Genomic DNA, 21,387 nt, shown 5'->3' with positions numbered 1-21,387 from the left:
GGGGATGTACTACCCCCCGTTGTGTGTAGTATATTTCTGTTTCTTAAACAAAAAAATCAATCAATGGATCACGACATTTAAAACCAGCATGGTAAAAGAAATTCAAAATATAATTGTTTTTTTTTCATTTTTGTAGTTTTTATTTTTTTAGAAGGCCAGTTTTTATTCTTTAACCTTTATTATTTATTACAAAAAGCTACAATGAAGGAGATTTGAACCCACTCAAGTATAAACAATGGGGATAGCCCATCCCCCAACTCATAACCCTCCAAACCTAGGTGCAGGCGGGATCTCCCGCTATGACCAGTAGGAGATCTTACCAAGCTGCTAGATGACAATAGGGGAATGACTTCAATAATTAATCCCATTAAATGTTGTGCATGACTACACTGGTATTGAAAAGGGTTCCACTATGATGCCAGAAAAAAACTTATAAACAACCAATCTGCATCATAAAAGTGATAATCAATTACATGGGTTTTCATCAAAATTCATAGGGGATTGTGATTGGTCAAAGCCTTTTTTGCACCATAGGTTTTCCCACTTGGAAAAGGTTGGAGAGGGATAATGTTGAAGTAAAAAAAAAGAAAGGGTTTTGGAAGACAATCACTATATCTCTAAGATACTCTTGGGAAAAAATAAGAATAAAAAGGTCTCCAAAGAAAAATGCCTCCTAGTCCAATAGTAATAGAAAAAGGCAAATTTCAAATTTTGTGATTGAATTTGTAATAAAAAACTATAATAACGACTTGCACTCACAGCATCCAAAGCAATGGTATTTGATAAAATGGAAAGTAGCAAATAAGGACTTAATCAAAATCAATTTTGATGCCTCAAGAAAAGAGAACGATAATTGTATTATTAGATGTATTTATGTAATCAGATTGAATTTGGATTTTGTAATATGCATGTAATTGATAATTGGATTTGACTGCAGCTGATCCAATTAAAATCCAAGTCTTATATATTATAATATTTATTGATTTTAATATATAAAATTTCTATAATTATATTTAAAATTATAAAAGATAATTATAATCGGGTTGAATTTATGTAGAATAGATTTAACATGTTGCATTTATATTAATTTATTATATATAAAAGTTGAAAAATAATTAACTTTTATTTTTTATGTATTTAAAAAGATTAAAGAAAAATCAAATTAAACCTAAATTTGATCTGAACTCATTAGAATTAAAATTTGAATATGAGACCTTTATATCAAACGGAGCTTCAAATTCAATTTGGATGTGAATTTTCAATAATCAGATCATACAACTCTTTAGAAATGGAGCAATAGGAAAGAACTAAGGACAGAGAGTTAAAATGCTTTGTCATGAATAGAAAGAAAAGCCAAGGGGTAAATTCATGTCTTTACTGTTTACTGTTTAGGGAGGGTAACCAAGCCGATTTTTATAACTTTTGTTCTCCAAATTTCTGAAAAACTAGCTGTCCCTTAAAATGGGTGAAAACTATTGAAAACTACCCAGGTTTCAACAAAACAACAACCCAACTAGTTTTCGATGTCTTGCCTCGGACATTTATTTGTTACAAATTATAAAATGACAATAAAATTTAGACCTATAACCTGCATTAATACGTTATTATTTTTTTCTTTGCTTTATTTGAAAAGTATATAATATAAATATGTACAGTGTAAAATCTTTTATTTATACTTCTAAACTTGGTGCACTGTATATATGTATTTACATTCTTTGCAAATTGATCCTTAATATTTTATTTATATTGACAACAGTATATATCTATAAATCGTAAAGTTAAAAAGATTTCAACCTTACTTGTATTACAACCTAAAATAATCTTATTTAATCATCAATTTTACACTGATATCTGATGTCATGGGTCACTAGATTCATTAACCTATAGTGGTCGTGGTCATGTTGTCTGACTTGTGACCGATAGCCTTTTCTGTTTTGTGTATTATATTCAAATTTGCACAAGTTGCTAATGTCTGCTTGCAAATGGATCGGATCAGATTCGACAGAGGGTATATCTGATCCAATTCGATAAGAAATCTGATCTATCTTATTGAACCCTTTTCAAAATTATGGTCTGAATTTGAATTCGAATATCTTATTGAATATTTGATTAGAATTCAATTCGACTTGAATTGCAATAAATGAATCAACTGTTTGATTAATACAAAAAAATCAAATTGAATTGGGATATATTCCAATTTGATCATTAACTAAATGAATCAACTGTTTCAATTCGATCCATTTGTTAGAATCAAAGAAGATATCCAAATCTGATTCTTAATTGATCGAATTTGGATTCAAATTGAATTTGATCCGACTTATTTACAATCTTTATGCACACTTTGGAATCATAAGCATTAAGCCATATATTAGAAATATCTCTATGATGCATGGCATATTAGGCTCTGGATCTCCTGCAAGTAAAAACACATTGAAATTAGCTTATTAAATTCATATAGAGATGTTTCCAATGTACAGTTGGATCCCTACGTTTTTAAAGTGTGTGCAAAGTTTTTGATTGCATGAAAAATACAGATCTGAACTCTTATCTTAATGCAGTAGCCTGCAATTAATAAGAGTTCAGATCTGTTCCTCACAGAATGCATAGCACATTTCAGATGTGCATTCTCTTTATTTTTCAGGTTTGGACAAAACTTTTGGTCCACAGATTTGGGCTTTTTCAAATAAATCCGGTTCAACACTATTATATATAATAAAAAGTATTTATATTATATATAATATATATTTGTTTCTTAAATTATTAATAAATATTAATTTACTATTAGGAAATATAAATCACTAAAATCAATTTATTAATTTATCAAATTATTATTAAATTAATATAATATTAATTTATAAAATTACACATTTTTGTATATAAATCAGGCTCCGGGATTTATATAAAGGCGAGACTCAGATTCAAAGATCTAAACCCGACGGTCGGGCTGGACTTGGGCTCAGGCCTACATATTTTCTGTTTTTAAAGAGGAGAAGATCCGGATTTGGCTACAGCCGAACACATGGGTAGAAGATCCGAGATCGTTCAAATAAACATGGAGGGAGCACTTTCAGTTTCAGTCTTTCTTTCCATGTTTCATCCGAGAATGATGTACTTCTCTCTACTGCTCAACTTAGAACATTGGCTCTTTTTTTCCGGAAAGCCGAAAGAAATGTCCGGAACCGGAAGATGATTAGATGACCGTTGGTTGAATCCAGTTGGACCCGTTCCCGAAGCAGGAGGCCAGGAAGGAAGCAGCTTCCAGCTTGAATTGAGGTTGAGGATTCATGCCATTCCGGTCCGACTGGATAGACCGGAAGGGTACAAGGTTGGTTGAGGTCCTGACCGGTGTATCACGACCGTCTGATCTCTGACAAACGCACACGTGATGTGTGAGACTGAGAACATCTCAGAAGGCCAGAACGGCAAAATCAACCAATAAAACCCCCCTTAAAAAATTTTTCCTATTTTTAATTCCATTCTTCCTCAGACTTCGGTCTTCTCGTCTTTCCAATTCCAGCACCCACAACCACACTCCACCACCACTTGAAAAGCAGAGCTCTCTCTCTCTTTGGTTTTCTTTTTTGGCCACTCTCTCGTTGTTGGGTATCTCTCTCAGATTCCTCAGTGGTTTGTCTGGTTTGTGCAAGACTGAGGTTTTGCATCTTAAGAATCTGTATATGGCTCGCCTGCTGCTTCTTTTGCTTTTGGCTGTCTCTCTTGTTACTGCTGAAGGTGCGCTCCCTTCTTCTTCTCTTCATTCTCTGTCTCTTCCTTCCTCTTCATCTTCTTCTTCTTCTTTGGCGTTTCCGTTTGGATGTGTCTGTTAGTGGGTTCATTTATGCAGCTGTGGACCTTTTTTTTATACGTTTGTTATGATTGGGCTGTTTTTATAGTCATTTTTAATCTGTTTTGTTTCTGTAAACATTTGTTGATGGGTCGTGGGCATTTTGATCTGCTTTTTGCTCCCCTTTTGCTTGAGCTATGTTGTAGACCTCTTTCATGATGATTCATGATTAATCTCTGTTACAAAACCCATTCGGGGGTTTATTTTGGAGGTAACCAAGCCAAAGCTGAAAAGAAAAAAGTTCAGTTTTTTCCCCATTTTGCTTTTGTGTTCTCATTTTCTGCGAGATTGAGCTGGTTAGCCATGAAAATGAAGCGGTAAAGACTAAAGAGAGATGTTTGGGTTTTTAAAAGTCCTAACTTTGTGCGGTATGGAATAGTCCGTTCCGTTCTTAATTCTGAAAAGGTGCAGATACAGAGATACTTTGGGGAGAGAGAGAGAGAAAGAGAGTTACTGGATGACAGGTGGTTCTAGGTTCTTTTTAATCTGTTCTGCTCACTAAAGCAGTAGATGTAGATTTATTGAAAAGAAAAAAAAAATAATAATCTCCTGGGCCCTGCCTGCGTTCACTAGTAAAATCTCCAATATGACCTTAGTCAAGTACCCTCTCCCTTCTCTGAAGTATGCACGTATGGCCTTTTCAATTTGTGGGTGCACAATAGGACCCAAAAACTATTGCCTCACAGCTCACCATGTTTATGTTTTGTTTCAGTTATTTTAAGTTTTAACCATGAGTCTCTACAGATGTTGTTCTATTATGGCAATGACCCTCTATATCTCTAAAGTGACCAAAATATCCCTCGATTGTTCAACTTCAACCAAAGCCACAACTAACAGAGGGCATGATTGTCATTTCTAGGCAGTTCGGACCTGGCCCTGATGAATATTGCTTGCATTAGTTGGGTAGTCCATTACTACCAACAAGCGATGCTGATTTGCATGCTTGCCCATTTTTCCAAACCGTCCAAATCTAATATGATCACGAAATCTTGACTCTTAAATGTGCAATATCACTTTCCACTATTCATTCCATCACATCCCTGATTAAAATAATATTAAATCTGTACATTTCCTTGGCATCATTAATGGCTTGAGTTTTACTAAAAAAGGCCTTAATATACTATTATTATCTCTATATCATGATTCATGACCATTCATTTATTGCTTTTGATGCTTTAGAAATATATGGTGGGTGGACCTTGGGCCATTCTGGGTATCTTGCAATGTTGCATTTGTCACCTACCCATCATGTTAAAATGGTAATATGATGCTCTTAACTGAAGTATTAATATCCACCTACCTCAATGTTAACAAGTAAAACCCTACTTTTGGAAATAAAGAAATGACCTGGAAATGACCTTATTACCCATAAGTTCTGCTTGCTATTGTGTCAAATGAGTCAGGACAAAACTGCCATTCTGATGAAAAAGGTCTCTTGTAAATATATTTTCTGGGGTCTGGCCAAAGACGTCATGTTGCATGGTTAGATTATTTATGGAACTCCACATTAATACTTTTTGGTCCAGATTTCCAAGTCCAATTTGTTGGATTGTGCCTCCTTAATTCCATAGCATGCCCATTACAGCTGGCATAGTACTCTATTTGTAAGCTGCATCATTTATGTGTATATTCATGAACAGAGGAGTAAGAAATGCCAACTTACAAAGATAAAAAAAAAAGCATTATTGTCCTCCTCCTCCACTCTCCACAAGTCACCCGGCTGGAAATGAAGAATGTGTGTAAAAGAGAGGGTACATGGGGTGGGGACTTAAAAGAATACTGTAAAATGACAGAAAATTTGATGAATGGTTCATGATCCAATTGGATTGATTTTCTTCTCTGTCAAATTCAAATTGTTTTGATGTGGCCCATTTGATGAGTGGTGGTGACTCCGTCTTTATGAGATTTGCACTATTTCAACTAAGGCAATGCATGAATACAAAGTATTTATCTCTAGTGATGAAAGTGAAACCACAATCCTAACAATTTAATAACAGATTTTAGGACTGGGCTGGATGCTAAGTAGATTAGGATCTGTGATGGGGTTGACTGTCCTTTTGGTCTTTTGAGCATATCTCTCTGCTGGACCCAAATGCAGTGGTCCAAGGAACTTCTTCTATGTGCAGTAATGGTTACATTGTATTGTATGCTTGTCCATCATCATCTGTGATGCATGCTTTGAGAAATGCTGTCAAAAGGCCATGTCCTGCAGCTCATCAGGCTTTTCTTTAATCTCCACCTGGAGGAAAAAGAAGAAAATCCAAATTGTGTAAAGTAAGAAGCCCAGGTAAAATTTATCCATTCAGCTATACGACAATATGATGTTTATGTGTCATTCTAAGTGATGCCTCTGTTTGGATGATGACAGTTTCCTCCATTACTGTGTGCATTTCTGAACGCATCCTGTGTTTTTGTGTCTTATCTTTCAGATGCTTTTATTGGTGTCAACATTGGCACAGCCCTTTCTGATATGCCAGACCCAACTCAGGTGGTGGCCCTGCTAAGAGCCCAGCAGATTCGGCATGTAAGGCTGTATGATGCTGACCGTGCGATGCTCCTCGCACTTGCCAATACTGGCATCCGTGTCACTGTCTCTGTCCCAAATGATCAACTACTTGGTGTAGGTCAGTCTAATGCCACCGCAGCCAACTGGGTTGCTCGCAATGTTGTTGCACATGTCCCTGCCACTAACATCACAGCCATTGCGGTTGGATCTGAGGTCCTCACAACTCTTCCAAATGCAGCCCCTGTTCTTGTCTCTGCCCTGAAGTTCATTCATTCTGCCCTAGTTGCATCAAACCTTGATAACCAGATCAAAGTCTCTACACCACATTCATCTTCCATCATCCTTGACTCATTCCCTCCTTCTCAGGCCTTCTTCAATCATTCATGGAACCCAGTCATGGTCCCCTTGCTCAAGTTCTTACAGTCCACAGGATCATACCTCATGCTTAATGTCTATCCTTATTATGACTACATGCAATCAAATGGAGTTATCCCATTGGATTATGCACTCTTCCGCCCCCTCCCACCAAATAAAGAAGCAGTTGATGCAAACACATTGCTCCACTATACCAATGTTTTTGATGCCATAGTGGATGCAGCCTACTTTTCCATGGCTGATCTTAACATCACAAATGTTCCCATTGTAGTAACTGAGTCAGGGTGGCCTTCCAAGGGTGACAACAATGAACCAGATGCCACCCTTGACAATGCCAACTCATACAACAGCAATCTGATCAGGCATGTGCTCAACAACACTGGGACACCCAAGCACCCTGGAGTTCCAGTTAGTACCTACATTTATGAGCTCTACAATGAGGATCTGAGTCCTGGACCACTCTCGGAGAAGAACTGGGGGCTGTTTGACGCCAATGGCATACCAGTTTATATCCTGCACCTAACAGGCTCCGGAATGGTGTTGGCAAATGACACAACAAACCAGACATATTGTATTGCAAGGGATAGTGCTGATCCAAAGATGGTTCAGGCTGCACTGGATTGGGCCTGTGGTCCTGGAAAGGTGGATTGCTCTCCTTTATTGCAGGGGCAGCCGTGCTATGAACCTGACACAGTTAATGCTCATGCAACCTATGCTTTTAATACATATTATCACCAGATGGAGATGGCTTCTGGGACTTGTTACTTCAATGGTGTGGCTACAATCACCACCACAGACCCAAGTAAAAGAACCACACCTGTAGAATGCATGTAATTTTGCTTTTAATCCTAGATGGATTATTTTCAAGTGTTACTGACAAGTGTTTCTTTGGTACAGCTCATGGTTCCTGTATTTTTCTGGGAAGGTAAGGAAATAACACATTAATATTTGCTTTTACTATATGTTACCTAAACCTTAGAAAATGATGTTATACCAACTTTTGGTGGATGAAGTCCTCCATTACGTGTGTAGTATTGGTGCATTTTTTAAACCAAAAAGCTTGTAACTTTGGTTTTCATAAAATGCAGTTCTGAAGTGCAGCCAGCCCATGTCTTCCAGAAGTTGGTTTTATAATATAATCCCTAGAAGATGAAAATCTAATCCTCAACTTTTCAGTAAAAAAGTATGTTAGTTCAATTTTTGATGCTTACATTTTGTGACCGTGCGTGCATGAACTAACAAAAAAGTTTGAGCTGGAAACAATGAAATCTTATGGAGATACATGAACTAGCTGTTTCCTGTTTGAACAACCGTTTCACCTCTCCCCTTCATCTATGTTTTCAACCTCGTTATTTTTTCTTCCTTTCTGGTGGCTCATTCAGTCATGTTTATGTCACTGACTGTTGTTATCTTCTTTTATGCGCATAGTGGTGGCAAGAATGGTACTATTAATGGCACGTTACTCGCCCCATCTTCAAATTCGACAGCCTCTGGATCACCCTCACGGATTCTCTATGGCAGCTTTACTACAAGCATTCTGCTCTCTGTGGTTCTACTTTGGAGCGTGCTTCTCTTGTAGGGCAGTACATGGCTTTTCTTCTTCAATATATGGTGTATACTCTCTCGACCTCAACATCCTTCTGTAACTTTTGGGACGGTTCCTTGCTAGTGGGAACCCTGCAGAATACCCGATTTTGGCTCCTCAGAAAGGAGAGAAAGGGAGCAGCGAGGCAGTTCAAATTCAATAGGCTTTCATCAAACTGAAAAGGCCTGTTTGGTTTATCCAACCTCCACTTCACTAGGCTTTCACACGATTCATTGCTCCATTCCATTCCCCAACCTTGGTAACTGCTGGATATGTATGGATACTGATGATACATATACACACATACGTTAAAGCAGTGCAAATTTTAGCTGGATATAAATTTTGCACCTGATTCAGTTTTGCATCCATTTATTTGTAACTACAATTTGCACCAGTATGTGAAACAAAGTTCATTAACAGTGCAAAATTTTACATCTCGAAAGTTGATGCAAAATTTGCATCACCTTCCTCACCAAATCATCTTGCTTGCCATATCGCTTCCAAGCAAAATCATGTCTTTGAAATCATGAAAATTGTGTTTTCTAAAATAAGAACCAAATTCACTCTTCAAACTTTTGAAAACAAAAAATGCATACAGAATCAAGTACATGTTTTCAGTATTTTTGCTCTGCTTTCAAACCTGATGGTTTTTATGACGACAAGAAAAACAAATCACATTGGAGAATGCCTCTTTAATGGTTTGTGTGAAGAAACAGTAATATACATTGACTGATACAAATTCAAATTCAAGAGTCATGCCATGTATGTATTTTTGTGGTCAGCCTCGCAACCTATACAATATGATATACACCAATGCCACTGGCGAATTTGATATCGATCTCCAAATAATTAAACTAACCCAAAACTCGACTTCCTTTCCCTACCTTTTTCTTTTAAACCAAACGCAGCCTTAATTTTGCTAGGAGTCTAGGAACATCAGGTAGTGACAGAGTTGGGTTGCTGTTTGTTGAGGGTTGCAGTGTTTCTCGCCATTGGAGCACCTCAACATCCTCAACCAACCATTGCAGTAGGCTTCTTCCTGTGGCTGTAGGAGCACCTTTGTCAATGGGTTTGCTTCTGGCCAAGGAAGAAAAGAAAAATCATTCTCATCTTTGAGGGTGTAACTTGGGTGGACCCAACAAGATTAGCCCAGTCTGCAATTTTACATGGCCTGGGCCTAGTCGTTAAACTTTGGGCTTTCTTATTTTTTGGGTTGAGTCCATGCTTACTTGTTTTGTTGCTTGAGCTGCACCTGACCCCGACTTAGCTACACACATACATAATCATACACACACGTATGTCAAATTTCAGCACAAGCAGTGCCTGGGTTGAGCAGATCAAACTTGACCTCAGGCTCAGGTTGGACTGTGCTTTGGGCTGTTAAGGACTTTGAAATTCCAAAATTTGGTCCAACATCTGATTTGAATATCTCGGATATGAATGATCCTTCAGATTGGATTCGGATTTAACTTCATCCAATATTCCAATCCAAATCTTTTTAATTATAGTTTATAAATATAAAATATATAACTGTATATATTATACTATCTATTAATTTATTATATATAAATTAAAAATAATTAACATTTTTATTTTTTTCTTTCGAATAACCGAATAATTATGAGGATGGTACACCTTGTCCCAAATCAGATCCCATCCATTGACAGTTCTACGATCCATTGAGAATTTTGTGGTATTTTTTAGGGAATATTTCACTTTAATACCTTAAACTTAGGGAGTAGCATTAAGTTAATACCCAAACATTAAAATGTGTCAATACAGTACCCAAACTTTGAAAAACTGTCAATTTGGTCCCAAACCGTTAACTGACGTTAACAAACAAGTGGAATGACAAAATAACCTTAGCGGTTCATAAAAGAGAGAACAAACACTAGAGGTCCTGTTCGAAGTGGTAGCATTTGCCGCCAACGAGTTCTTAGAAATCGTTACCGGAGAGAAATCCCAGTGTATTCAGTCGTTGCCAGAGAGAAGCCTCTATGGAGAAGGGTTGCTCTTATCCTTCACATAAAATCCCGGTGTGTTCTGTAGTTGCTCTTACCTTCCGTAGGTCTCATTCTCTTTCAACAGAGTGCTTGACAGAGATCTAATTGGTCTGAATTGTTGAAGTAAACGTAACATACTCGTTAGTCTCATCTAACAAGCAGTCCTCAAAGTAGAACTACCAAGGAAGCTCAAAAAAATCCATTCATTATGTTCTGGGTGAACCATTCAAGTAAGGTGGAGCTGAATTGAATGATATAGCCCAAATCTTATTTCTCACTCTATTTCCAACACCTCAGATTTCTAACGATCTACAAACATATTCACATCGGTAACAATTATTCTATTATAATCATCTCACAGAAACACCAGTTCTTGGTTAGATTTGTTGCTGAATAGGATATGCCAATCGGAGAACAAATAGAAGCCTTAAAACTCTATCGCAACATTGACAGTTAGAATATGGTGGTGAAGTTTCGTGACTAAACCCAGATAAGATTTAACAATATGAGTTCCGAAATGAACACCTGAAAACCCAGGCCCTGCAGCACAAGAGTAGATAGAGAGATAAGAGAAGAAAAAAAAAAAAAGAGGAAGAATCTCTTAAATTACTCTCAAATTTTCACAACCATATGTGTTCTCTAAGCGGAGTCAAAAGCCAGCGAAATCCACAAATCTATCCACCAAACAAAAACTAATACAAATTGTTCATGAGTTGCAGTTGAACAACTAAAACAAGAGAAAACAGAACAAGGGCCTTTCATGAAAAAAAATGAGCTTTTTTTCAGAGCATTGAGCATATAACCTGTGAAGTGAAAAGGCAGAGTTGAAGATGAAGATCCATAGACGAATAAATAATAAGTGAAAAAGCATAGTGGAAAGAATTATAGAAACAAGAGGAAGTGCATGTGGTAAATTAACAATAACAATAAGCTTTACCTGGGAAATGGTGGCTTTATTACTGATTGATTACATACGCAAAACACTTTCACCTCCCTTATCTTACTCACTCCACTTCGTCCAACATTAGGGTCGTTCTCCACGCTAATGATGGATTTGTTACTAGTAATCTCCCAATCTTTCTCTGGTTTTCCCGTAGGTGCACACACTCTCTTTCTAGTTTTCCTCTCTTTGGTTTTCCCGCAAGCGCACTCTCTCTCTCTCGTTTTCCCGCAGGCGCACTCTCTCTGGTTTCCTGCAAGCTCTCTCTCTCTTTGGTTTTCCGCAAGCACACCAAGGACTGAAACAATCAACGATTGGCATAATTTATCAAGATAAAATTGGGCGGCACCACCATGCCATGATATTTAGCGGAGGCGAGGTCGGTTGAGGCCATCGGAAGTCCACAGCTTCTGCTACGATAATGGCGGCGACACCCAGTCTTCACCGTTCAGCTTCAACACCAACCGTATATTTGGGGGAAATATTAAATCGATTTGAAAAGGGTAAAATGATCCTAAATTATATTCAAAGGGTATTTCAGATATATTAAAAAATTTAAGTCATCACGTGACCGACAAACCTAATGGAATACTAATGACAGGGATCGAATCGACAATTTTTAAAAGTTTGGGTACTGCATTAATACATTTTAATGTTCGGATACTTACTTGAAACTATACCAAAGTTCAGAATAAGTAAAAGTTTCCTTTTTCTTTAAACAAACAAGAGAGAAGCTTGGCCGGTTGGCCCAACTGGGCTCGCGAAGAATTGAACACTCACGAGACATTATGGGGCATTTGCGTAGTTTATGGAAAAGTTGAGGCTGATTTGTTGTGCCGTAATGTCCAGTTGAACCAAAAACCCTAATTTCAGTGTAAGGCTATAAATTGGCCACCATCTCTCCCAAAATTTGTTAACCCTAATTTCGTTGCCATTCGTCTCAAAGGTTTTTCTCCCTCTTTTTCCCCTATTCTCCCAAATCCCTGTAATTTTTCTCTCTAACCATAGTTATGATCGAACCGATGAAAGCATCCTTCATTAGTCATTTTCGTTCTCCCTAAAAAAAACTCTTCTAGACGTGTGATTCTCTCAATCTGTTTTTGATTTTTGATTTTTTTTTATTTGATCCTTTGATTGGAAAACAAGTGGGTGTGCTCGATGATGATCGTTTTGCTTTAACCACACTGAAGAGAAGCGAAGGGAGGGTTTGCTCTCTTTGTGGGTCGGAGGGTTTCTTTTATTCTGGGTGTTGCTTGATGACTTTTCTCTTTTAGAGTGGGATTTGATTTTGTTTGCTCCAGGCAATTAATCAGTCAGACCAACTCTTAAAGAGAAGATGAAGGCTTCGTCTAGCATCGAAGTGATTCTTCTGATAAAACCATCAAGAGGGTTCCTTCTCAAGGTTCTGATGTGGAAATCTTTGGTCATTCGACTGAGAGCAAGCGCTGGTTTGATTTTGACTTGAAGTTTTTATCTCTGGTTTTTATTTTTTTTGAATTTTGAAATAAATTGCATTGGCATATTTCCTATTTTTTCCCATATATATCTTCAGGTTATCCAGTTGCTTATACATTTTCTTATAATGAAGCTGTAGAAATTTTAGTGTAAATCATTAAAAAAATATAATTTTGAACCCAGATAAGTGGATTTAGCTTTCAGCAAACAGAACGATGTGAATTTCAAAATTAATTTTCATACTCTAAATTAGGAGTAATATCTTTATCATCAAACGATGGGGAGGAAGCGTTCAGCATTCAGCTGAGAAGACTCGTTGATTGGCTTTGTTCAAGCATTTTTCAGTCCGGGAAGGAATTTATTGTATGTAGCCTAAGGCCCTAATGGAGCAACCCCATGGAAGGCGACGATTTGAGCTCTATGTTGAAGTTAGGAGTAATATCTTTATCATCAAACGAAATAATCAATAACAAATGACAATTTTATTTGTGTTGAAGCAAATCTTTAAGGAGATGAAGACTCATTCGGTTGGGTGTGGACGGGATCGGTTCAATATAGCATTAGGAAAAATATCATGGATACGTTTCCTCTACGGTTTATTTTTTGTCTTATATTTTATAGATTCCTTAAAATTCTATTGTGTGAAACCCTTTTTCTTCAAGCTAGTGCTTGCAATTAGGAAGTGAGTGAGAGGGGTCATTTTTTCGAGTGTGACTTGCTCAACCAATGGAGGAAAACAAAGAGTCCATGTAGATGATAAAGAATGGGAGAAAAAAATAGTGTGAAATCGAGAAAAAAATAGTGTGAAGACTGGGCAGATATTGTGGCTGTGAAGTCTCTTCTATGGTCGGAGAGCAAAGATGGTCTAAGAGCAATGCAAATAGGGAGGAGAGGAAGAAGAAGAAAAGAATAGGAGGAATAAGGAATAAAGAAAGAGAGAGAGAGAGAGAGAGAGGGGTTTTGGTTACCACCGTATTGTTCTCGTATAAGGAGGAAGATGATGAATAGTGCTTCCTTCAAATTAGGTTAAATTAGAAAGTCTGGTCAGCTTTGAAAATAGGGATAAGGGTAGTTTGGTAATTTCAGAGAAGTCTATGGGTAATTTGGTTAATTGGGGTCAAGGGGGTCAAGTTCAAGCATGGTAATTTAATTATTTAATTATTGTTTTATAAAAAATTTAATATTTATTGGTTAATATTAATTCATTGATGTATTTTTCAAAATATTTATTATATAACGTATAAAAATTAGATATTTATGATGTACCAAGATTGCACCACCGAACACACATGTTGTAGAGTGAATTTAAAGTTTATATTATGATGTACCACCATCACCACAAAGCACTGAGTTGCAAAATGGAGTATGTGCTAGTGATCTAAGGTTCTAGAATGTGTTTCAGGACTTCACCCTCCATAGAATGGTAAAGCAAATAAGACATGATATCTTAATGCAGTTTCATAATTTTACATGTTAAAAAATCTTATGGGTCTATTCTTGCATATTGCATATGTGCTTGTAGAATTTAAGTTCGTGGTAATTTCATTGGTCTAGCACTCTAGCCAACTCCATATACTTGGGATGAGGCTTGGATGACGATGATGATGCTGAGTAATTTCATTGGTCTAAAGGTTCAACAGCAGTCCTGAAGAGAAGGATGTAGATCTTGTCAATGGAGAAGTACAAGAAACCTCCTAGAGAATGTGTGACATATGAACCGAAGCTTGTCCCTACAATGCAATGCCAAGCTGGACCATACGATGTGTCAAACTCCTGTACAACCAAGAAGAACCTATTAAAATTGTTCTTAATCCAAAGTAAAACATTTTTAACTTGTAAAATCCAAGAGAAAAATTGGCTCCAAGCAGGCTGTGCCAGACACCACACCGCATCAAAGCACAATTGTTTTTCTTTCCTTTTATGCTATACTAGATGAATTAGAATGACATCTTATACATGGAGGAATAAGAAAGAAATAAACAATTTTAAGGGTGAGGTACAAAAGAACCATATTTTTGCCCTTGAAGATATTAACTTATATTCTCATCAAAGAGCTTGATAAAACTGAGAAATAACAAAAATATACATGCAGTTTTGTTTCATCATAAACTTCTGATAACAATTATTATTCAGCATTTAGCAATATGTTAAATATTCTGTGTAGACTTCTGCAACAGATATGGAAGGGTTCCCAAGTAATTCTAAGAGCCAAACTAAGTACCATGATACCTGTGTTGATGGAAAGTCTTATAATAGATCAAGTCCACAGATTTCTTTTCAAATACATGCCTGTTTAAGGAAAAGAAAGAAAAAGGAAAAAGAAAATCCTTTGTATCACCATGTTTTGGATTAACCTGTCAATTAGGTAGATAAACTAGTGCATTTTCTAGTTTGGAAAAAAAAAAAAACAAATAGGAAACAGATAAGGAGCATCAGGATACAAAAATTCCCCACTGAAGTTGTTTGCAACAGATCTTAAAAATTTCAGGTAGTCCTAGTTTCATATATGGTAGCAATGCATCTCCATATCATAATACCTGAATAAACTAAACTAAGTCAGCATATACGAACTAAGCCTCATTCCAACTATCTGGGATCACCTATGCACGAACATGCTCTAACAAATTTAACCATTCTTCAAAATTAGTAATATCAACTGATCTATAGTAGTTTTGCAGACACCTTGGAAGAAAGAAATATTTCAACCATGCACGGGTTAAACTGAAAGATAATAGCATAAAAAGCAAAGAGATAAACTAGAATAGGAAGATAAAGCATATGTGAGTATAAACTATGTTAGACACCCACAAATACCAACACTGAAATGAAACTTGAGGACTCTACTCCTTGACAAATCTATAATATGTGAGTAAAGAACCTTAAAATTATAGATCATTCCATTTGGTTATTGTTCTTTTCTTTGAGTTATGCTTCTACACTTAGTTGGCAGCACTCCAAGGACTAAATATAGCAACAACCTGTAATTATTGCAACCCAGTTGTGGAGATTCAAAGGTGATTATGGGATGGATTAGAAACAAGCAAGAAGGTCCATGGGAGCTTAGAAATCACATGAGGAAGGTGCTAAGATTATTTGAGGAAATGGTGGATAATATCCAGTGGGTTGAGAGATCGGCAAATACAAAGAGAGAAGCATGAAACAGAAATCTATAGAAGACCAGCGTTTCCTTTTTGTCCTATTGGTAACTTGTAATTTTATTACTACTATAGCTATGTAATTGTAAACATATCTTTGAGGGAATCTCTCCCTGTTTTTTAAGCTCTGTTTGCTTTTCGGTAAGTTATTTACCTAGGTAAATGTAGTTACCTGGGTATGTTTTTCCTGGGAAACACTTACCCGGGTAAGTGCATTTACCCATGTTCTTTTATTTCTCATGTAAATAAGGCAATGACCATTTTAGCCATACAAATCCATTATTAAAAGGGGCATTTTTGTCTCATTCAAGTGTTGGGAACTTCCCCCCTACGTGGGAAAGTTATTTACCCACCTAGGAGATGGGTATCACTTATCTGGGTAAGTGATACCCAGGAAAATAAACTTTCCCTAGTCCCCACATAAATCTGAAAAAAGAACATGGGATTCTTACCAACTTTACCCCCTCTCAAAATCCGAAAAAAGAATGCCCCCTTATAGTAATAAAAATAGTATTACAATTTACAAAAGAAATACTACTATAAAAAGCTTCCTACTACCAACTTTTAACAGGTGAAAAATATAAAATGCATACAGAAGCTAATGCTGACTGGATTTAATGAGCATAAAGCAGAAATAGTAAGAGCTGTACTACTGCCCTCAGGCCTGGTTCCCCCAAAATGAGATTGTCTTCAATGATTCAATCCCTTACTCTCGAAGTCTATCAGCAACATGGTTGATGTAAGAGCCCACTTGAACAAGATGTTCTTCAAAAACCAGTGTTTCTCATTGGTGTGCATGGAAGATGAACTACTCTTTTGACAGTATGGTTTGCACCTTGAGCCTTAGTAGCTAATAGCATGTTCATCCACATCCAAGCAGATAAAGAATCCATAGAAGAGACACCCTACTGACACACACTCGTGTGGTAGTAAAGGTAAACTTCAATTGCTCCTTGGGAAATTCTGGTCTCTCAGGAAGACTCTTAGATACAGAGCAGAAGCCAGGTCTTTCCTCCAGGGTCTGTGCCTACTCAATGTGGTAGAATCGTAAGAGATTGAGGGAGACTCTCAGATAGTGATAGGATGCCCTAGACACCCATGGATCTTCAGATCACTTCATTAGGGAGGCTCAAACCCCAACATTTAGCATAAAGATCTCCATTATATGGATTCATGGATAAGCCAACTACTTGGCTAGCTAATAGCTTAGTATGAAGCAGACTGGGAATATCTAAATTGTATTTGGGGACCACCTTCCCAAGTTAAATTGTGGTATATGACCATGTATCATAGGGTTTATGTTTGCCTCCATAAAGAAGTTTCTTGGGTTTGGTTTACGTAATGCCTAGGTATATCATATTTATCATCTATTTCCCAAGATTAGTAATGTTTTCAGATCAGCTACCAACTATGGTACGCTGAAACCTGTACAAGGGTGCCGTATCATGTTGGATACTTCACTTTGTAGTTTAGGCTTCATATTCAATTCCATATCCAGCTGTCCTTGCTACATCCTATGGGTTACCTACAAAAAATAGATTCAAGAATGCACCGAATCTACAGAAAGTAAAGATACCAGTTGACTCTAGAACTGTTGACCTAATGTTTTTCAATAGCTATGAACTAACTCTTGGATTACAGGTGCAACTTGGATTCGGTTCAACCAAACTAGACTTACCTCAACTTTAAGTTGGGTCATGTAAAACATCTATACCCTAGGTATACTTGAATTGGAAAAGGTAAACCTGGTTCAAAATCAGTTGGGCTCAGATGGGATCTTGGGCAAACTGATTGATTGAGTCCCATTATGTGTATGCTTTTGAGCATTTCCTTTTTTTTTTTATGTTTTGAAACATGTTAGAATATAAAGGAACATGTTTCAGACTAGTGATACTAATTTAACATTTAATATTAGGAGTCAAAGCTTGAAAGTTAATCTTTCAAATTTCCAGTTGATGAAGATTTTTGAGTTGTCATGTAAAGGCTTTCATTGTATATAATCTGTGCATAATCATAGTCACACTTTTGTATGAGTTGAGGGTGTCTCACCCTCCTTTTTGATTATTAATATAATACATTCTATACTGCTTATCAACAAAATAAAGCATCATATGTTATGTTGACAAACTCTTATTCAAACCAAGCCTAACCTGAGTCCAACCTAACCGAACTTTATTTGGGGCTTTGTTCAGTGTTTGAGTCTTCTGCACTTTGGGTTGGAGAAGGTTGGCACTAACCAGCCCAATGCAACCCAAATTGCACTCGTATCCTGAAGTAGAATATGTTAAATGGCCTCTTAGGGCAATCCACTGCTTAAATGTGCTTAAAGTTCCCTTTGATTCATCTTTTGCTGCTTCCTTCAGAGAATGAGAGAAAGCAATAACCTAAAAAAACTAAAAGAAATCCATCAATCACATTAACCAAGGAACATGTAGACCTCCTTTTAATTTCCTAAACAAAGGGCTTCGCATATAAAAGCTGACGGAAGATGGTAAAAAATAAGAAATACAGTTAACGAGAAAACATAAAGATTATCAGAATATACTTTAAAGAATTCCTTCCGGGTCAGAAATTTGAGCCTTTCAGTGACGAAGCTAATCTACATAAAAATGATGAAAGGTTGCATTGAAAAGAAAAAAAAAAAAAATCTGCCAACAGAAAAAACAGAAAGACCGACAGAATATACTTTCAAGTACTCGGAACAGAAGCTTGAGTATTGGACAAGTTACTGGCTGTTACAAAGAACTCACTACCTCAAGAACATTAAGAAGACAGGCAAGAGAGCTTGCAAGCAGCCTTGCATTGACCAGAACTGTCATCTTTGGCTTAAAGAAACAAAAAATTTCAGATACCCCCCCCCCCTTACTGGCTGTTACAAAGAACTCACTACCTCAAGAACATCAAGAAGACAGGCAAGAGAGCTTGCAAGCAGCCTTGCATTGACCAGAACTGTCATCTTTGGCTTAAAGAAACAACAAATTTCAGATCTTTTATTTATACCCTACCCCCCCCCCCCCCCAAAAAATAAAAAAATAAAAAATAAAAAAATAAAAATAATTGGTAACAAGGCTGTTGGTGCATAACTGCATATATAGAAACCATTTATGAAGTAAATACAAACTTACTTGTAAGTTCTATGTTCATACATATCAGTAACAACATTAAAGGTCCAAATGTATTGGTATCAGAATCCCAACGAGGTCTATGTGAATTTCAAAATGAAATCATCTATACAGTTCGGAAGAAAATATGAGAACATCATAAATCAGGACTAATACAAACATATTAATCAGGTCTCACAAAGAGTCCTCATTACTTATCTGCCTAATAAGGGGAACCCAGTTCGGCTTCAAAATTGCAAGACCTCTATACTCTTAATACTAAGAAGCAGAATCAGACGTTGTAACAATAGAACAATAACAGAAAACGAAGGCAGACAACAAGAAAGCTTCAATCTTAATATTAAAGCATCACCTTCTTAAGGGCAAGAGCAAGGCGTTTTCTGTCAAGCTTTTTGGGCATGGAGTCGAGGGATTCCTTGGCACAGCGAAAGGCTCGGTCTTGTAAAGCAACAGGCATGTCCGAGGCCCTGACTTGAATGCTGAATCTCTCATTCTGCTCTTTGTGCTCTTTTTGGTCAAGCGCTTTCTTCTTCTGTATTAGACTGCTCAAGAACCGGCTCCTCCTCTCTAGTTCTTCCTCAGCTCCCTCCATTTGATTCCCTCTTACCTCTTCCTCTCCATCGACACACACCATTATCCTTGCCTTCGGTCATTCAAAAAGAAACACAAAAGCGAAGAAAAGGAATAAAGCGAAAGAGAAGAAACAAATGAATGCAGAAGAAAAGAAAGAAGAGGCCAACTACCAGCAACCCTTCTCTGAGTGTATCTCTCTCTCTCTCTCTCTCTCTCTCTATTTGTGTTTCAGACTTTCAGTTCCTTATCGACGGGGCATTGGTTGGAGAAGGGAGACAGTTTTCCGTTTTTTTATTGCTGATTTACCCTTTGCTTATTTCTAGATTTAATTTCTCTAAATACGTTCCCGATCCCCAACATTTTGAATTCATATTTCATAATCTGTAAAATGAGCTCAGATTGTTGCCCAAAAAATAATGATATTCGGTATTTGTATTTAGAGTTGGCTGACGACCTCTGACTAGTGTTTACCCAAAGAAAATTTAGATAATCTGAGAGGGTCTTGGGTTTTGAGACAGATACCTATCAACGTAGGAGTGTAGGATCCATATGATGGTCTAAACATTGGACATTTGGCAAGTTTCGTGGACCCAAAAACATGGTGGGTACAAGTATGTATAATTTGCATTTTTACACATTAAAATATCGATACATAATGATATGGTATTACCATATTGATACATATTGCCATATTATTTTTTTACTTTATTAGAGGGTCCTCCTTAATGGTTTAAAGTCTAAAAGTCTTGAAGAACTTATTGTATTGGTGTATCCACATGCAACCAGTAATTAAGCTTGCAGTTGTGAACTTGTGATCCAGCACGGCAGTATTTTTCATTTTTGTCAAGCTGTTTTTCGTTTTCAAAAACTTGATGATGATTTTAAACGTATTTTTTCTTGGATCCAAAACGAAAAAACAGAATGATAAAAAAGAAAAATACTGTCGTGCTTGATCATAACTGCAAGCTTGTAACCCCAGACAGCAGCAGGTCCTGAATTCTGAATCATCTCCTAGCTGACAAACCGCATGTGCAAACATCAGTCCTCTGGACAAAATTGAATAGGAACAAGATTCAGCTGCTGGGCTCCTATGTACACGCTTTAGGATGCAATTTGCCTGATGACTAGCCCGGGTAGTTGCAATTAACCATTGAGACTATCCAAACATTCAATGGTGGCTTCTGATGCTGGGGCCATTACGTCTAAGATGATTACAGGACAAATGGATGATAACATGTCTCATCAAATGAATCGTCACATCACTAGAGGCCAGCATTTTAAAACCCCAGCCTGGAAGTTGAACACTTCCCATATGGATTAATGGGTCATTGGTTTAATCATAAACGTCCGATCGTTTGAATCGAATGGTTGGCTCGTTTTGAAAAAAAAAAAAAGAAAAGAAAATCGATTAAAACCATTCGAACAGTTAATCGCCTGGGTCAGCAGTTTATTGATCAAAATCAACAGTTTTTATAAAAATTCCAGTTTTAGAGAAACCAAAACCAGTCACCTGACCAATTCCTGATTTTTCCAATCGTCCAGCCTGATCCGGTTTTGAAAACCATGGGTTTAACTGTCTGGCTTCAATGTTTTTAAAAAATGGTTGACTAATTCAACTATTTTTTACCAAGGACCAGGTTTAAGGTAAAACAAAACTAGTTGCTTGGATGGTTCTGGGGCTAAATGGCCTGGTTGTTCGGATCAACAGCGGTTTGAAACCTTTGCCACTAATAACCCTCCCCAAAGTCGGTGATTGTGGGAATCAAATCTACATCTGTGCTGCAATAAGTCAGCTAACATACCAACTGAGCCCCCTTGTCTAAAACTCA

At 37.0% G+C, this 21,387-nt stretch overlaps 2 protein-coding genes and 2 long non-coding RNA genes across 4 annotated transcripts; 2 read left to right on the top strand and 2 right to left on the bottom strand.

Moving 5' to 3' along the window:
- The first annotated feature begins 3,477 nt into the window (after positions 1–3,477).
- Positions 3,478–8,678, top strand: LOC148863909 (glucan endo-1,3-beta-glucosidase 3-like). The gene is made up of 4 exons (XM_088974383.1): positions 3,478–3,732; positions 6,274–7,527; positions 7,623–7,650; positions 8,154–8,678. The coding sequence occupies exons 1-4, from the start codon at positions 3,678–3,680 to the stop codon at positions 8,302–8,304; spliced, it is 1,488 nt and encodes a 495-aa protein (XP_088830509.1). The 5' UTR covers positions 3,478–3,677; the 3' UTR covers positions 8,305–8,678.
- A 1,348-nt stretch (positions 8,679–10,026) lies between these two features.
- LOC148863908 (uncharacterized) lies at positions 10,027–11,774 on the bottom strand. The gene is made up of 2 exons (XR_016109130.1): positions 11,251–11,774; positions 10,027–10,853 (listed from the first exon to the last, which is right to left on the bottom strand). It is a non-coding gene; the product is annotated as an uncharacterized LOC148863908 (long non-coding RNA).
- Positions 11,775–12,167: 393 nt separating this feature from the next.
- Positions 12,168–15,984, top strand: LOC148863907 (uncharacterized). The gene is made up of 2 exons (XR_016110760.1): positions 12,168–12,701; positions 15,707–15,984. It is a non-coding gene; the product is annotated as an uncharacterized LOC148863907 (long non-coding RNA).
- LOC148863906 (dynein light chain 1, cytoplasmic-like) lies at positions 14,004–19,759 on the bottom strand. The gene is made up of 2 exons (XM_088981076.1): positions 19,338–19,759; positions 14,004–14,481 (listed from the first exon to the last, which is right to left on the bottom strand). The coding sequence occupies exons 1-2, from the start codon at positions 19,617–19,619 to the stop codon at positions 14,326–14,328; spliced, it is 438 nt and encodes a 145-aa protein (XP_088837202.1). The 5' UTR covers positions 19,620–19,759; the 3' UTR covers positions 14,004–14,325.
- Between the last annotated feature and the right edge of the window lie 1,628 nt (positions 19,760–21,387).

Source organism: Nelumbo lutea, chromosome 3 (genome assembly GCF_056320005.1).
Source record: "Nelumbo lutea isolate HS-2025 chromosome 3, American lotus-T2T, whole genome shotgun sequence".
NCBI lineage: Eukaryota > Viridiplantae > Streptophyta > Magnoliopsida > Proteales > Nelumbonaceae > Nelumbo > Nelumbo lutea.
This window is presented reverse-complemented; position numbering and strand designations above follow the sequence as displayed.

Bases quoted from the DNA above. Each gene is read 5' to 3' on its own strand.
- LOC148863909 (XM_088974383.1), top strand. From the start codon at position 3,678: ATGGCTCGCCTGCTGCTTCTTTTGCTTTTGGCTGTCTCTCTTGTTACT. The intron at 7,528-7,622 runs GTAAAAGAACCA...TCTTTGGTACAG, and splicing joins AATCACCACCACAGACCCAA to CTCATGGTTCCTGTATTTTT. The intron at 7,651-8,153 runs GTAAGGAAATAA...TTATGCGCATAG, and splicing joins TCCTGTATTTTTCTGGGAAG to TGGTGGCAAGAATGGTACTA.
- LOC148863906 (XM_088981076.1), bottom strand. From the start codon at position 19,619: ATGGTGTGTGTCGATGGAGAGGAAGAGGTAAGAGGGAATCAAATGGAG. The intron at 14,482-19,337 runs GTGATGCTTTAA...TTGGTTGTACAG, and splicing joins TTGCTCTTGCCCTTAAGAAG to GAGTTTGACACATCGTATGG.